Source organism: Aythya fuligula, chromosome 18 (assembly GCF_009819795.1).
Source record: "Aythya fuligula isolate bAytFul2 chromosome 18, bAytFul2.pri, whole genome shotgun sequence".
NCBI lineage: Eukaryota > Metazoa > Chordata > Aves > Anseriformes > Anatidae > Aythya > Aythya fuligula.
In genome coordinates this window covers 12839432-12857186 of record NC_045576.1, presented here as the reverse complement: position 1 = coordinate 12857186, position 17755 = coordinate 12839432, and the positions used below count along the sequence as shown (strand labels likewise).

General features: G+C 40.8%; 1 protein-coding gene across 1 annotated transcript in view; it reads left to right on the top strand.

Moving 5' to 3' along the window:
- The window catches only part of FASN (fatty acid synthase), a 44311-nt gene that overhangs the window by 11275 nt on the left and 15281 nt on the right, over positions 1-17755 (top strand). The window contains exons 8-26 of the mRNA XM_032199722.1: positions 118-252; positions 3031-3490; positions 3844-4031; positions 5230-5419; positions 6584-6678; positions 7070-7204; positions 7498-7701; positions 9903-10018; positions 10488-10663; positions 11012-11203; positions 11483-11563; positions 11658-11843; positions 12160-12339; positions 12566-12769; positions 14088-14398; positions 14548-14937; positions 16814-16978; positions 17195-17313; positions 17420-17574. Of these exons, the coding sequence (XP_032055613.1) occupies positions 118-252; positions 3031-3490; positions 3844-4031; positions 5230-5419; positions 6584-6678; positions 7070-7204; positions 7498-7701; positions 9903-10018; positions 10488-10663; positions 11012-11203; positions 11483-11563; positions 11658-11843; positions 12160-12339; positions 12566-12769; positions 14088-14398; positions 14548-14937; positions 16814-16978; positions 17195-17313; positions 17420-17574 (3682 nt within the window). The remainder of the gene's footprint in view (positions 1-117; positions 253-3030; positions 3491-3843; positions 4032-5229; positions 5420-6583; positions 6679-7069; positions 7205-7497; positions 7702-9902; positions 10019-10487; positions 10664-11011; positions 11204-11482; positions 11564-11657; positions 11844-12159; positions 12340-12565; positions 12770-14087; positions 14399-14547; positions 14938-16813; positions 16979-17194; positions 17314-17419; positions 17575-17755) is intronic.

Here is a 17755-nt window from a genome sequence, read left to right as displayed (position 1 = left end):
GAATATATACTGCTTCACTGCTTTTGTATTTTACCCAAATATCTTAACCTTTCATTTTCTTTTGTGGTGTGTTTTGGAAGTATTGGCTACTAGCCATTCTGATTACTTTCCTTCTAGGTTGGAGATCCACAGGAAGTAAATGGCATTGCAGAGGTCTTCTGCCAACGTGAGAGAGAGCCATTGTTGATTGGATCAACCAAGTCAAACATGGGTCATCCAGAGCCTGCCTCTGGACTTGCTGCATTAGCCAAGGTAACACGTGGTTTGTGAGAGAAAAGGCATGGGGGTGAGGGAGGGACTAGTATTGGCTGTGTTTGTTTGTTTGTTTTAAAGAAAATATGCACTGATCCAGAATAAAATCCACACCGGTATTGATAAGTCAGGTGATTCCTTACTGCCTACTGCTTGTTTCACCTGCAAATGCTTTTAAAAGCTAAGGTGGCTATTCTGCAAGCTGTACATGAGTGCCCAGGTGACCCTCTGCCATGTGTACTCACACGTGCACGCAAGCTCAAACATTATAATTCACACATACCACTCAATTTTACAGGAACGTAACTCTGCTCAGAATAAGGGGTTTGAGGTCACCTTATTGATTATTCTTACACTGGAACTTCTAACAGAACTCTGTAGGTCATTGGGTTCAGGGGAGGTACAAATAGAGAGGTATTGGAGTAGTTTGAATGACCAAAGGTAAGAAGCAGTTTCTGTACCAGACGAGTAGCTGATCCTTTGAGCTGTTTGTCAAGGATGTATTTCTCTTCCCAGTCTGTCTTGTGTTGGTGAGAAGCCAGGTGATTTATTTGGGACGAGGCTACCAGCTTGAATAACTGGTTGTCTTAGCAACTGGCCTACTAATTACTGCTGTAGGCAGACAATCATCTCCCAGCCCTGGCTGCTAAACTGCTTAGCAAAGAGCTAGCTATGGTTCATGCTTGGTTGTAAGCCTATTACTGACAGCCTTATAGACATGCAAACTGAATTCAAGTATACTATCACTGCTACGATTTTAGGCTCTTTAAAATAATTATTATGATCTGAGTATGTAAAGCTTTCTGTGAATAGCCTTGTCTGCAAATAAAGAGTGGAAACTGCAATATCTGTCTCTCTGTAGAGGAAAGTTTAACCTTTTTTTAGAACCTCTATCACCTGGACTGCCACCTTTTTCAATAGTAGGAATGATGACTTGATTCATTAAAATGAACCTCTCCATCCTTAATGTGTTGTATGTTATGAGCAATTTGCTTAGTACAGTTCTTCCGTGAGGACTGAACTGTCAGGAGAGGATCAAAGCTTTGAGGTAACTGTTTCCCTGTTTGTGTTTCTTAGAGAATGCAGAATTGCAAAAATAGGGACCACAGTTTCTTTTTTGAAGACTTCTGTGACATCGTATTTTCTCACTTTTCCATCACTTTTTTCACTTAACTTTGTATCAGAATTTACAGCTGTAGGCAAGAGCTCGTAGCACCTTTCACGTGTTAGAATGTCTTTTTGTTGTGCTTCTATTAAGTTGTATTAGGTCTTGTTCCCAGATCTGGCATGTTTGAGAGCACCTGAAGCTATGTCTGGTTTGATGTTGGAAGTTCTGTCTCTGTTCTCGGTTCTTTGAAAGTTGGGCAGCAATTGACATTTTAATATTTGGAATTTTAATAAGAATGACAGATCTTGCATTCTTGAGGCCAAACCAGAAACTACACCAAGGCCATCCTTTTCTAAGACAGTAACTGTTTCAGGAAGTATGCAGTTTCTGTTAACATTTTATTTTGGCATTCCATAAAATGCTTTTAAATGTGAGATGTCAGTTATGAAAATAGATCTTGGAAGTGTCAGACTTAAGACTTAAAGAAAATGTTTATTATGGAAAAAAGAATAAGAAAGAATACTAGGGTTTGCCAAGGCCACTTTACTTGAGTTCTGGTGAGGGAGGGATTACTCATCTGCACTTTGCTGTACAACAATTAGGCTGAGTAGTTGAAAAGACAAATTTCTTGTTGGCTGTGCTGTACACGCATTGTACTGCATTCTCAAACTTAAGTAGAAGCCATGGAAGTCTTAGAGGACAAATATGTATGTTTTATAAAGCAACAGCATGTTCAAAGTAAGTAGTACTGTAGGTGTAGGAATAGCATTCATGAAAAGTCTTTTGTCACTGTGGCTTTATAACATGCTAACTGGAGATGAAACTGTACGTTTATGGTTGTTTTCCTGGATAGTTTGCCATGTCTGATGGTCAGCTTGGAAGAACTGTTTCCCAACCACGATCTGTTTATGTGACAATTCTGTGGTGATGAAGGAATTGCCAAACACACGGGACATGCAGTATCTGCTACTGACCTTATGGTGTTTGGTTTGCTGGACTTTTGTCACAAATGATTATGGCCTTGGTGTTACGGACTGTTTGTAGTGTTGTTATTGAAAAAGGTAGTTCTTGCTTTTTATTGTAAGTCTTGTGCTGTTTTCTGTGCTGGCGCTGCCAGTTCTGATCCATCTGCTGCTTTTCTGGGTGAAGAAGACATCAAATGGATAGAAAGCAGCATGAAAATCCTTTCACCAGTGGTTCAGTGTGTCTCTTTTGTGGTAAAGGCAGAAATGGGAGCATTTATTGTAATAAAGAATAGTATGTGTGGTCATCTGAATGGGGAAAGATGGAGTGTGATGAAGAAAGAATAGCTGAAAGAGGAGAAAAAAGATGTGATATCTTTAGTTGCCAGGTTGCTTTTCCAGCAGGATTGCATGGCTTTACAGTTAGAAAGGGTCTGGAAGCTAAACTTAAAACTACCACCCTTAACCTTAACCACTTACTTTCTACGTGGCCTTAAAACTTGCCTAAGTGAAGTACATACTGCCTCTACCACATTGATAATGTTAGTCTGTGAAGGGTCCCTTTATACAAAAATAAGAGGAGCTGCTTTTGTGTATGCTTACATAGTCATTTATAGTAACAAAAATAAATAAAACAAAATATAGTTTAAACAAAATAAATAAAAATAAGAAAATATGGAGCACATAATACTATGTTCTGTCTTCCAGGTCGTTCTCTCTCTGGAACACGGGCTGTGGGCCCCAAATCTTCATTTCAGTGACCCAAATCCAGATATTCCTGCTTTACTTAATGGCTCCTTAAAAGTGGTTTGTGAACCAACACCAACAAAAGGTGGCTTAGTCAGCATCAATTCTTTTGGCTTTGGAGGTTCTAACGTTCATGTCATTCTGAAGCCAAATGAGAAGAAACATCAGCCTCCAGAGACTTGTAACTTGCCAAGACTGGTTCAAGTTTGTGGCAGAACACAGGAAGCTGTAGAAATACTAATTCAAGAGAGCAAAAAACATAGAGGATGCGGTCCATTTTTACGTCTGCTCACTGATATCTCTGCAATTCCTGTATCCCTCATGCCCTACAGGGGCTACACCCTAGTTGGCACTGAGAGTGACATCGGAGAGGTTCAGCAAGTTCAGGCATCTGGTAGACCACTCTGGTACATCTGCTCAGGTAGGTCCACAGCAGCGTCCAGGCTTCTGCATTCTTCAATAGAAATGAAGCTTGAATAGTTGGATCTTGTACACTAAAGTTTTTTCCACTCTCCAGAACGAGGAACTGTTATGCAGACCCATGGTATGTGTAGGAGAATCATGTTTTCTGTGTTTTATCTAATGCTTCCAATTTAGCTATCTTTTATTGACAGCAAAGTCCAGAGAACAAAAAAGCAGTGCGTAATTCAGAGGGTGTTAGGAAAGTGCGATGATTTGTCCTTAGATAGGATTCTTTCACTTCCAAAGCAAGCATATGATGTGCACTTCTATTATAGAGCATTACAAAAGCACGTTTTCTTGCTTACCTTGCAGGCATGGGAACCCAGTGGAAAGGTATGGGCCTGAGTCTTATGAAATTGGATGTGTTTCGCCAGTCTATAATGCGCTCAGATGAGGCTTTGAAGAACACAGGACTGAAGGTCTCAGACCTGCTTCTGCAAGCAGATGACAATACTTTTGATGAGACTGTCAATGCATTTGTTGGAGTAGCTGCTGTTCAGGTTAGTTGCAGTTAGATAGATTTTGGTTAGTTTTGGGCCCAGCCCTTTGCAAGATGCTTGGAGGAATGTTGATGTAAACTGATCTCTGTGTGCGTGTATCTGTGCATGTAATGTGGGGTAGTTTCTCTAAGATACTAAGGAACATATGAATTTTTATGTAAATGTTTCTGCCAAGAAACAAAGTTCTATAGAATGCCTTCTAAAATTTGTTCTGAAAAAGAATGAAATGATGTTAAATGGAGTCTCTTTAATTCTGGAAGAGTGTCAAAGCAGGATTTGTTGTGTATTAAAAAAAACTAGAAGCAGAGCTTTTAAAGTGATCTGGAAAGCTGGACTTGGCTCTTGCTTTATACAGACACTCTTAGAATCATAGATTAGCTTGGGTTGGAAGCTATCTTAAAGATCATCTAGTTCCAACCCCCTTGCCATAGGCAGGGATGCCACCCACTAGATCAGGTTGGCGAAGGCCACACCCAACCTGGCCTTGAATACCTCCACAGACAGGACATCCACAACTTCCTATCATTATATCATTCCTTGTCCTATCATTATCTACCCGAGTAAAGAGTCCCTCTCCATCCTTTTTATAAGATTCCTTTAAGTATTGAAAGGCCACAACAAGGTCTCCCTGGAGCCCTCTCTTCTCCAGGCTGAACATCCCCAGCTCTTTCAGCCTTTCTTCATAGGAGAGGTGCTCCAGCCCTCTGATCATTTTTGTAGCCCTTCTCTGGACTCACTTTAACAGGTCTGAATCTTTCAATGCAGACACAAAGATGCAGTACTCCATGTGAGGCCTCATGAGGGCAGAGTAGAGGGGGACAATCACCTCCTGATTATGCCTCTTTTGATGCAGCCCATGGCACAGATGGCCTTCTAGGCTGCAAGCACAGACTGCTGGCTCATGTCAAGCTCTTGGTAACCTCCTGTTGTTGGAGATAATGTCCTAGGGTAAAGCTGCACAGTGGAGAAGCACAAACAATACTGGAGACATGATGATTCTTGACATGCTTTGAAATGAGGCTGAAGCTGCTGTTATTTTTGTGTGTGTGTGTGTGTTTTTTTTTAAAAAAAAAAAAAGAGCAAGAAGAAAGTCTGTAAAAAAAATAATCTTGAAATGCACCCAGCACTCTTATGTGCCTTTGAATCCTTACACCTGCTTATTCTGGTATGGAATCATTAATTCTGCCTTTCCTTGCAGATTGCCCAAATTGATATGCTGAAGGCTGCAGGTCTGCAACCTGATGGGATTTTGGGCCACTCAGTGGGAGAAGTAGCTTGTGGCTATGCAGATAATTCCTTAAGTCATGAAGAAGCCATTCTTGCTGCTTATTGGCGAGGGCGATGTGTTAAAGAGGCCAAATTGCCCCCAGGAGGAATGGCTGCTGTTGGTAGGTATATGCTTAGCAAAAGAGTGATAGAGGAAAGTGCATCTGATCTCTGCTGTATGGCATTAACATAAAACTGGGCTCTGAAATGTGTTTGTGATAGCAATCAGTTCTGTAAAAGTTTGGCTACTGTTGCCTCTTTTTTTCTTCTGATGAAGAACAGGTTATAAAATATTGAAGTTGATACAATGGTAGTAATATCTGACCTGTAATACATAAGAGTTTTGGTCATCATTCCAAAACTAAGTGGAAATACAGAGATTTATTGACAGGTGACAAATGACAGAGTCCCAGTGATTACCTTGAAAAGAGAAGTGAAAAATATAAGGCACAGTGTTTTTTCTCTTTACTCTTTTCAAAAAGCAGTATTTCTGAAGTCTGCAAGAATGAGACATGAAGTCACTGGTATGTAATGGGCAGTTGGCTCACAGAACTTAGTGCCACTAGCACATGCTTGTGCCTGCTGGTACTCAGGAAGGAGCTTTTTCCCGGTCCAGCACTACTCAGCGTTTCTGTCAATTATAAGTTTTGTTCACAACTGGGTGAAGTTTTGAGCTTTGAACCCTGCAGTTTGTCTTCAGTGGCTTCATGCTAATTTATATGTTTAAAAATAACATGACTATTGATAGCATGATTGTTTTCCTGTTTCATATGACTAGACATAGTGGTTGATTAAAAATGGTGAAACACTTCAGAGAAAAGCTGTTGCAGGTCTAATGCAATGAGTTTGATGACTGGGTCTCATATTATAAACCTACGCTTCTTATTTTAACCAATGCTATAAAGTACTATCTACCTAATTGAGCTCTTTTTCTGCTTAATATTAAATATGTGACACCTTATCACAGAATTTAGCTTAGAGTGATGCATAGAATGTTTTTCATAATCTGATTTTGAGTTCAAGCTTTTACTGTGACTTGTATCCATGTAATATGTGCTCAATATCACAGTGACAAATAAAGTGTTAAAGCCATAAGATAAACATCCTTTGATTTTGCAGAATCCCTTTTGGGCAGAGGGGGGATGTATGTGATCTTTCTAGGAATCCGTTACAGTTTTGTAAAATGCTGAATTCAGTGCAGTGATTGCATGCTTAGTGGGGAGGATTGCCTTTCATCACAAGGCTTACTTCTCAAAACATGTTGTCCTGAACTCTTCCTCCTGCAGGTCTGACATGGGAGGAATGTAAGCAGCGCTGCCCTCCAAATGTGGTACCAGCCTGCCACAACTCTGAAGATACTGTCACTATTTCGGGGCCTCTGGTAAGGAAAGAATTAACATGGTGCATGCCAGATCTGTGACTGGAACCTGTGAAGTTCTAGTTTGAAGAAAATGTGAAGCTAAGCTGCTTGAAAAGAAAAGCACCCCTCCCAGTGGGAGGGGACATGGTGTTCTTTATGAGTTCAAACACTCAAAAGTTCTCTGAGAGGAAGTGTAAGCTAGTAATGACAGATTTCTTATGCTGAATATTCTTATAGCCATGGGTATAATGAGTGATAAATGATAATACTGAGAACGACAATAATCTCATCACTGATATGGTGCCCCTTAAGTGGCAAGTGATAAAGGGCATGGAGATAGTACAGTGCTTCAAACATTTCCCAAATATATTGTGAGCTGTTAGTTTTAGTTCTCTTTTATTCCTCTCCTCAGGACTCCGTGAATGAGTTTGTAGCCAAACTGAAAAAGGATGGTGTGTTCGCAAAGGAGGTCCGCAGTGCTGGAGTTGCATTTCATTCCTATTATATGGCATCTATTGCGCCAGCGCTGCTAAGTGCTTTGAGAAAGGTAATGTTACTGAATTATGGTGTGCTTGTGTTTTGGTGGGGCACCTGGCTTTGAGCATCAGTGATGTTAAGCTAAGAGGGTTCTATCCTTTAAGAGGGGAAGTCTCTTAAAGAGTGTGTAGACATCTGTAAGTTTTGAAGTCCTATCACATTAAGCAGAATGGTGACCTCAGCAGTCAAGATGAGGAAAACGTCCCACAAAAAAGGGGGCAAGGGCTGCTTGCTTTTGCCTGTCTTGCTGTCATCTATGACCTGTAACTCTTCCTCCTGTCCCTCTTCATTGTCTGTCTGCAGGTCATTCCACACCCTAAACCTCGTTCAGCACGGTGGATCAGTACATCTATCCCTGAATCTCAGTGGCAAAGTGATCTGGCTAGGAATTCCTCTGCAGAGTATTATGTGAACAACCTAGTGAGTCCCGTGCTGTTCCATGAAGGCCTGAAGCATATTCCAGAGAATGCTGTTGTAGTGGAGATTGCTCCACATGCTCTTTTACAGGTATTCTATTTGATTGTGTCAATGTGGTAGTATATCTCAAAATGCTCCTGCAGGAAGGGAATTGAATGTCTGAAGATTAGGGAATAGTGCTTTTTTGTTTTTTCATTTTTTCCTTCCCATTCTGAGAATAGTATCTTACTCGAGTACTTTCAATTCTCTCCCAGTTTTAAGAATTTATTTATTTTTTTAAATAAATTAATAAAAATACCAACATACTACAACTTCCTTAGCCATGCATTCATGTTGTGGCCTTTATTCATTGTCTTGCATTTCAGATAGCTGATAGGTAGCTCTCCAAACTGCAGTGAGTAAGAAAATTGTTTGGACCTAATAGGGCACATGTGTATAAAGCAGGGCAGGGAGGAGAATTTCAGGACTAACAGGGCTTTTCTGTGGAAAATCTGTTATTGCCATCTGTAGTTTCATGTTCTTGTATTGCAAAGTTGTAGTTGGTAGTGGTGTTTCTTTCTCCCGTATCCTCCTTTTCAGTTTTTAAAAGCTAGTTCAGTTGATACTGTTCTCTCTCACTTCATTTGCGGACTTGTATAATCAAACTTACATAGCTGTAGAAATTCAAGGAGAAAAGAAGAAAACACAATGCCACACTAACATGACTGGCTAAAATAATATAATATGCAGTGTTGCATCTCTTACAGATATTAAGTATGTCTACATCATGTTAATTTTTCAGAGAAGTAAGATCTGAGTTATTACTCTCAAAAATACCTTTATACTAATATTAAGATGCATGCTTTTAGGTATTCTTCATTATTTTGTGGGGTTTTGAATTATGTGGTATTCATTCCTCCTATCCTTTCTTCCCACCCTCAATGTGAGCTGAAAATAGACAGCACTTACAATGGAACTTATAAAAAACAGAATGTCCAAGCATTAACCATCTTTAATGAATGGGATTTGGGGAGGTTTTCCCCCCAGCCTCTGCCGGGTAACTTTGTCCTGTGTGATCAAAGTAAAAAGCCAGAATGTGCCTTTGGATTCCTGAAGTGTAGTCTCTCTTTTGTGTTCCCCTAACTTCCAGGGAATTTGAGTATCATTATACTGAAGCAAAACGTTGCTTCGCATATCTACATTATTTGAGAGGATGCTAATGAGGTGATTAAATGCAAATTTGTATGGCATCAAATGTTTTCATCAGCTTCCAAAACAAGACTTGGATATCTATAATACCAGGCATACACAAAATGTCTTCTATCATCTATTTCAGAACACTATATTATTCCCTTTTTCCCATCCCATAAGAACTGGTCATTGTGATTTAGCCCCTTATCAGAGAACGCAGTACGTGAGGTACACTAGGTTGTGCTTGTCTCACAAGATCAGTGCTGTGGTCTTGTGCTTGTCCCTTAAGTCTCAAGAGCTGGTCCTTTTTATTTGCCCCATGGCACGTAAAATGAGACAAATCTTAAGATGATCCATTTGTGAATCAAGTTTTATAGTTGTACAGTGCTTCAGAGTTCCAATCCAGTATATATTTTTTATGTATATTAGTTTTATTTGTGCTTTGAAAGTGTGACTTGAAGGGAGAATCAGAGCAGAACTATTTAGACATGTATTTTTCTCTAAAAAGATTTTATATTTAATATTAAAATCACTGTACAATTTTGGAATCTAATGCAAGTGACTAATGATTTCATCAGCTGGGTTTGAGAGTGTTGTTTTTCTCTTCCTTCTTCCTTCTTCCATTTAAAGACTTTAGACCAAATTAAAGAACAGATCAAATTTGGGTCAGATGTTCAAGGCTGGGTTTTTGATTTAGTAGCAGTTGTTTGGAAAATGCTGTAGGAAGCTACAGACTGAAAAAGGCTGATCCTGGGAGCAAGAGCTTAAGGTGGGGTGGCGCACAAGTGGGAGGCTCAAGGGGGTGATCCTGCAGTTCTTGAAGTGTAGCTGTTGATTTTATGGGTCAATTTGCCTGGGAAAGGGAGATGTGTGATTTGGCAGAATTTAATGAATATTACATATATTCTTCCTTACAAGACATGCAGTTTCTTGTATGGCTGGAAGGGTATTGTGCTGTGCTGCTTCTAGCCTGTTTAAATGTGCACATTCTAGCACCTGGCACAGGTGCAGAAGCAGTTTGACAAAACAGTGTCTTTGTAGTGTGTGGAGGGGAGGGAAAATCAGAGGCAAAAAAGTTAGTAATACCTTCCACGAGTGATTTCTGAACTCTACTTGACCAGGCTATCTTGAGGAGAAGTTTGAAACCATCATGCACTATTCTACCTTTGATGAAGAAGGACCAGAAGAATAACTTGGAGTTCTTCCTAACACAGGCTGGAAAGATTCATTTAACTGGGTAAGGAGACTAAGGGATCAAGGGTGAGCGGGTTATCAATTAGGAGAGAATTCAAGCCTCTTCTCTAGCATGCATGTCTTCACCGTGATTGAAATACTCTTTCAACAAACTTGGGAAAAATGGGATTTACACCTATGCTTTACGTATTTTATATGCTCATTTAGGAAGTATTTCCACAGGTTAGAGATTGTTTGGGCTGGGGAGGTGCTTTTCAAAGAGAAGGAATCCGTTTCTTGGGGCCTAGGAGCCTGGAACTGGCTCATAGAAAGTAAACTTTGCATCTCATAGACTGTTAGAATTAGAATTTGGTTATAGTAAATGTTCATGGAACTCCTGGAGAAGTCTCAGACGTGGAGCCCAGGAACAGTTACTATATGACCTTTATGTATTACGGTCAATTTTCTTTTTTTTTTTTTTTTCCTTTTTTCTTTTTCCCCTCCAATAGTCATGATCCTGTTTGTCTTCCTAGGATAAATGTTCTTGGAAACAACATGTTCCCATCTGTGGAATACCCTGTCCCTGTTGGAACACCCCTTATTTCTCCATATATCAAATGGGACCACAGCCAGGACTGGGATGTTCCAAAAGCTGAAGACTTTCCATCAGGCTCCAAAGGCTCTACATCTGCTTCAGTCTACAATATTGGTATGTTTGTCAGTTGGTTTTGTTTGTTTTCCTACTTTATCTCTACATTTTTTTATAAAACTAGGAAAAGGACACTCAAAGCACAGCATCCTTGAAGTCATCTTTTGAAACTTCATATATTTTTATTTATTCATTTTCAAAGAGACTGGATCTACTTCTGAAATGGGGTGAAAGAATATGAACAGAGGAGGAAATTGTCTTGATTCAGACTGACAGTCTTAAGATTGGCATGTTGCCAATCAGGATTGCTGGGAAAAACACTACATCCTCTTAAAGAAACTTAAGGCAAAAGATCTCTTTATTTGTGAGTTTTTTTTTATTTTTATTCTGCTCTTTATTCTGTCACAGACGTGAGTCCTGACTCTCCTGACCATTACCTGGTTGGTCATTGCATTGATGGTAGAATCCTCTACCCAGCAACTGGGTACCTTGTGCTGGCTTGGCGATCTCTGGCACGGTCTCTTGGCATGGCCATGGAACAAACAGCTGTTATGTTTGAAGAAGTTACAATCCATCAGGCAACTATCCTTCCCAAAAAGGGTGAGTGCGTGGTACTGTCACAATTGCAACAATTAAAGGAGCGTAAGGAAAGAAATGCAAAGGGAAAGTGAGAGGAACTTGGGGGGGGGGGGGGGGGTGGAGAACGGGACAGGTAAGAGTGGGAGTGCAACATGTCTGTATGAAATTACTGATTGTTCAGTCAAGTAACACATACAGTCACCTTTACTCCATGTTGTGTGGAATGAGTCTGGAAATGATGCTGCAGAATGGAGGCAGTAACTGACCTTGCAGCCCTGTCTTCCTCAATGTTTCTTGCAGGATCAGTGCAGTTGGAAGTTCGAATCATGCCTGCTTCCCACTGCTTTGAAGTGTCAGGGAATGGGAATTTGGCTGTGAGTGGTAAGTGAATGAAGTGTGTGTGTGTGCCCTGACCTACTCAAATCCATTATGTATGAACACTGATGATTCTTATTCTTGCCACTGTGCCCATCAGGGAAGATTAACCTCCTAGAAAACGATGCTCTGAAGAACTTTCATAACCAGCTAGCTGCATTTCAGACTCACTTAGACACAAGCTCAAAGTCTGGCCTCTTGAAGGAAGACATTTACCAAGAGCTGCATCTTCGTGGATATAATTATGGACCAACTTTCCAGGGTGTTCTGGAATGCAACAGTGAAGGTGAATTTACTTTCTATAGAAGAATGATCAATGTGGTTATTGTAATGATGAATATTTTATCTTTTAGTTCACTTTGTATTAGTGGTCCACTTGACTATGCTTTGTGGAGTAATTATGCTTTTTAGTGTGGTAACAGAGAACATCTAAGTGTTCTAACAGGGCACTGGGAAAGCTGTTATGTCCAATGTAAAACTGATTACTGGAGTTAACAAGGGAAGCTGGGTGCATGCAACAGACTTTGTAGTTATGTAACGACTTCCCACATCTGCTGAATGACAAAATTACAGTGAGGTTTCCACTCTCTCTTCTTCTGCAGGAAGTGCAGGGAAAGTTCTGTGGAATGGAAACTGGGTGACCTTCCTTGACACCTTACTACACATGATAGTCTTAGCTGAGACTGGGCGCAGTCTACGCTTACCCACCAGGATTCGCTCAGTGTATATTGACCCAGTGCTGCATCCAGAGCATGTGTGCCAGTACCAGGACAATGTAGAAGGTAATGTCTTTTGTCTTTGGGCTTTTACAAGTTCCTTTGAGTGCTGTGTGTATGAATGTTTGACTTTCTTAGAAGTAGGATGTACTTTAGGGGCCTTCTTACTCTCCAAGTTATTCTACAGCACCCTTTGTAATGGTCTGATATAGCACTCACTGTTCATCTGATCACCTTGAAGAAAATGCTTATAGAGTTTGATGCAAGCTTATGTTTGTTTCTTGTCTTTCAGCTTTAGATGTTGTTGTTGACCACTGTCTTAACAGCCTCAAAGCAGGAGGTGTTCAGATTAATGGTCTTCATGCTTCTGTGGCACCACGACGACAACAGGAACGAATCCCTCCCACCCTGGAAAAATACTGCTTTGTTCCCTATATTGAGAGTAACTGTTTGTCTTCCAGTGCCCAGCTTCGTGCCTATCTGGAGCACTGTAAAGGTAGAGTGGGGTTGGTTCGTTTTCACATTAGAGGAATCTTCCAGCTTGCCAGAACTGAAAGAAACTGTTCATACTACTTCAATCCTTAGAGCACTTAAGAAATTGAGTGTTGGTCTCTGTACAAAACTTCAGCAGGAGTCCTATGTCCACACACTTGTTAGAAGCTTAAAAACTACTTTTGCCTGAGGTACCTCAGGAACGCAAGTACGAGTAAAGCCAGCAGGTGGGGGCATCTCCACTTCTTTAAGGGGCAGTGTGTCAAATAGCACAACCTTTCCTGTAAGCAGAGAGGCAGAAATCAGCTTCCTCATGGAGAAATCCAGTCTGCTTACTTCAAAAACTGATAAGAAAGCCTACTTCATCAAGTCTTTGGCTTTCTTAGCTTGCTTTGTTTTGTTTTTCCTGTGAACTGCCAAGATGGGGAAGGTAACACGTCTGCTCCCATTTATATGTGGGCACAAGAAAGTGTTTTAGTGAGATATGCTAAAGAAAGTTCACATTTGCCACAAGAATAGAATAAAAGCAGCTTAGACTATTGTGAAACCAGTAGCCTAGTTTAATGCTCTCTGGATGGAGAGACATCTTCTGTGCCTAGCTCCTTGCCTTCTTGTATCTCTGTCAAAGGAGGCAGGGAGGAATTGAGTGCAAGTTTTCTTTATTTTGGGTTTGTGGGTTGTTTTTTGAGGTCTTTGCTATACCTTGAGATGTCATTTTTAATATTCTATGTTGGTAAAGTGACTTCATGCTCATCCTTTGATTTGGCAATAAGTTTTAAAGATTTTATTTCCTTTTTTTTCTTCAGTATATCCTCCTGTCCGGATACTGTGGCCAAAGTTTTTATTTGTAGTGGAATTTTATTTATTTATTTATTTATTTTTGTTAATGCTGTTGCTGATCTCAGTCAAAATCAGCAATTTTCCATTCAATTGTAAAGTGAAAATCTTCTACTCACTTTTGTAGTTGTGGAAAAATACAACTTTCCTTGTCAACTCTCTAAAGCTCCTATCAATCACAGATTTTCTGTTAGTTGCCCTCTTTGAGTTGCAGCTTTACCCCGGGTAGTCTCGGTGGTTTATATTGTCTTGGCACAAGCCTTACTTGTTTTGAGGCTGCAGCTACTGTATAATCTGTAATTATGGGAAAGCACAGAATAATGCACTATGTCTTTGTGGCTAGGCTGATGATATAAGACTATGACTTGATCAGTGGTGATCACCTGGTATAGCAAATGAGGGAGGGGACAATCTCTTCAGAAAGAGGAAAAGAAAAATGTTTCGAAAATCTGACTCCTCCTTTCATTTTGTCTTCTACTCCATAGGTCTGATCAAGAACTTACAGGCTAAAGTGGCTGTGCATGGTGTCAAATTGATCATCCACGGCCTAGAAACTGCAGGGGCTGCTGCAGGGTCCTCACCCATGCAGAAGGGCCTGCAGCATATCCTTGCTGAAATCTGCCATCTGGAACTGAATGGAAACCTACATTCTGAGCTGGAACAGATAGTGACTCAAGAGAAAATGCACTTCCAGGATGACCCTCTTCTCAATGGCTTGCTAGATTCTTCAGAGTTGAAGACTTGCCTGGATGTGGCACTGGAGAACATGACCAGTCACAGGATGAAGATAGTGGAGGTTAGCTGGAAGCCTGGGATGAAATCATAGTTGTGTTTCCATGCCTCCCAGTAACCTGATCACATACTTCTATTATTCCAGTTACAATTCTGAATATCATTCATATTTCAGCTTGGTTTTCCATTTCCAATTCCTTTCTTTTCTAACAGGCTCTTGCAGGAAATGGACATCTGTTCTCTCGTGTCACGAGTATTCTGAATACTCAACCCCTATTGCACCTGGACTACATTGCCACCGATTGCTCCCTTGAAGCTCTTTCAGCTAATGAAACAGAGCTACAAGATGCTGGAATTTCTTTTAGCCAGTGGGATCCATCTTACCCTCCTTCTGGAAACCTGACCAATGCTGACCTGGTGGTATACAACTGTTCAACAAATGTCCTAGGGAACACCACTAAAATTGTCTGTAATTTGGCAGCTGCAGTGAAAGAAGGAGGGTTTGTTTTGCTACACACCCTTCTTCAAGGAGAAACTCTTGGAGAAATTGTCAGCTTCCTTACAATCCCAGACCTACAGCAGAAGCATAGCTTCCTGTCTCAGGTAAATATCCTGGAAGGACAAATGTTTTCTCAGTGGTTAGTCTGGAGTCTGCTGCTTGCATATTTTCTAGTGGTGAATATTGAGTAGATGTTGATTTCCATTGAGGCTCTCTGTAAAAATATGTTTAAGGAATACTACTTCAGAAGAAAAGAGTTGTCAGTTGCCACAGATTAGATTGGAAGAGTAAACAACTAAGTCAATCGGGAATGCCTTTCTTTATGCATTAAAAATTAGTCATTGTCGTGCGTATATCTATATAATCTCTAGGAAGGCACTAGCCAGGACAACTCAGTTATAGCTAAAATAACACGATGCATTGTTGGGCTAGAGGGTACAGCTTTTTCACTGTAGGATCTTAAAAGGCTTCAGTGTCAGAATATCATTCCTCCAGCTCTAATATCGAAAAGGAAGTTAGACTGTACATAATAGTTAAGCACACACTTGCAGCCCGGAAGGCCAACTGTGCTGGGCTGCATTAAAAAAGGGGTGGCCAGCAGGGGGAGAGAGGTGATTGTCCACCTCTACTCTGGTCTTGCGAGACCCTACCTGGAATATTGCGTGCAGGCCTGGGGCCCCCAGCACACGAAGGATGTGGAGCACTTGGAATGAGTACAGAGGAGGGCCACTAAGATGATCAGAGGGCTAGAGCACCTCTTCTCTGAAGAAAGGTTGAGGGAAGCTTGTTCAGCTTAGAGAAGAGAAAGCTCCAGGGAGACCTCATTGCAGCCTTCCAGTACTTGAAGGAAGCATATAAACAGGAGGGGGAACTGCCCAGTGCTTCTGTCTGTCCAGAACATTATGCAAGGCCTCTTGTCCCTCAGGGGAGTCAACCACACTTCCCAGTTTAGTATCATCAGTAAACTTGCTGAGGATGCATTCAACCATTCAACTCCTGGATCCAAATTGCTGATGAAAATGTTGAACAGAACTGGCCCTGGAATCGAGCCCTGGGGAACACCACTATTGGCCAGTGGCCAGCCAGATGTAGCCCCACTCAATACGATATGGAGGCAAGAATGGGTCTTAGAGTTATTACAATGTCCCTGTCCAGAAAACTTTCCATAGTCCTTGATATCACATACCACACTGTCAAAGCATCCTGCTGTTTTATGTAGCTTGTAGTCACCTTTATATGATTAAAATTGTAGAGCCTCAGTGCTCCTGCACATACCACGCATGTGTTTTCGTTCTCTTGTTTTTCTGAAGTGTTGTTCCGATGTAATTTAAGCAGATAGGTGCTCCTTCCCTGCTACAAGTTTGTTGCTTCCAGGCTTTTCCCTTCCCTCTCACAGGATTGAAGAATTTAGGTGATTTGTGGTTTCTTCTTGTGCTTCCTCTGTCCCACTTTTTCTATTGCAGATAGGGCTTACACAACCTAAATTAGTAATATATAAACTCAGTGTTTTCCCTTTTTGTTATTTTCTCTGCTGGGATTTGTACATTCTTTTTGTCCCTGAAGATGTGCCTTTCTTAGACTGCTGAAATTAAATTTTAGGCACATTCAAATCCTGTATGGGATGTGACAACATGGTTACTGCTGTTTTTTGCATATCTCATAGTATAGTAAGGCAAGTTGCCTAACCAGGGCTTTGTACTACTGCATTCAGAGGATATTTTAGGGATTTTAGGGAAGAAGGAATAGTCTAGACATGGATGAAATACTGCTACGTTAAACAAATACGTATTTATACTGAGACAGTACAGAGCTAACACCAAAATTTCCAGCAAAAGCAAGAAAACAGAGGACAGGGCCTATTGTTCCCAGTGAGGCAGTCTTCAGGGAGACTCAGCAAGGAGTATAGATGGTGGTTTGTAGTTTTAATTGATTTAAAAGAAACATCACAAACTTTAATTGTTGTTGTATGTGATTTGACAGGCACAATGGGAAGGCTTATTCAGCAAGGCCTCACTGAATGTGATTGCAATGAAGAGATCTTTCTTTGGCTCGGTTATTTTCCTGTGTCGCCGGCAATCCCCTGCCAAAACACCCATTTTTCTCCCAATAGATGAGACCCATTATAAGTGGGTTGAATCCTTAAAGGTGAGAATTCCTGTGTTTTGGACATTTGGCTTTCCAAATCATTACACTTTCTTAATGAGATATTTAGCAGTATTGGGGTTGTGGGGGGAAAAAAAAGAGTATGTATTTGTTCAGTTGCTTTTCTTAAAGTACAATTGATTCATCTCTGCCTTAAGGATACAAGGGGTGTTTCCTTTCTGAGGTTCCAGGCAAAACAGTCTGGGGTTTGTCTTGTAGGAGATCTTGGCCGACCAATCGGAGCAGCCTGTGTGGTTGACTGCCACCAGTTGTGGGAACTCAGGAATTTTGGGCATGGTGAACTGTCTTCGCCTGGAAGCAGAAGGCTACAGAATCAGGTACAAAAGCATGCCCTTGAGTCACAGTTGGAGAAGAGATGTTTTTCTCTTAGATTCTTTTCAGTCTTACACCAAAACTAACATAATGACAACTCTTGGCTTCTAGGTGTGTGTTCGTTTCCAACTTGAACCCTTCATCAGCTGTCCCATCCATTAGTCTTTCTTCTCTGGAGATGCAGGAGATTGTTCAGAGAGATCTGGTGATGAATGTGTATCGCGATGGAAAGTGGGGCTCCTTCAGGCATCTCCCATTGCAGCAAGGTAACTGCTTTGAGGTTTAAGGGTCACTTGTAGAGCTTAAAATAATAGAATATGAATGGACTTTCATAGACTATGAGTAGCTATTGTTCCCACATTTTTTCTTATTATTTAATAAGTGGATAATTTGGAATTCTTCCTTTCTAGCTCAGACTGAATAGTAGCATGCTCTGGTACCAGGAAG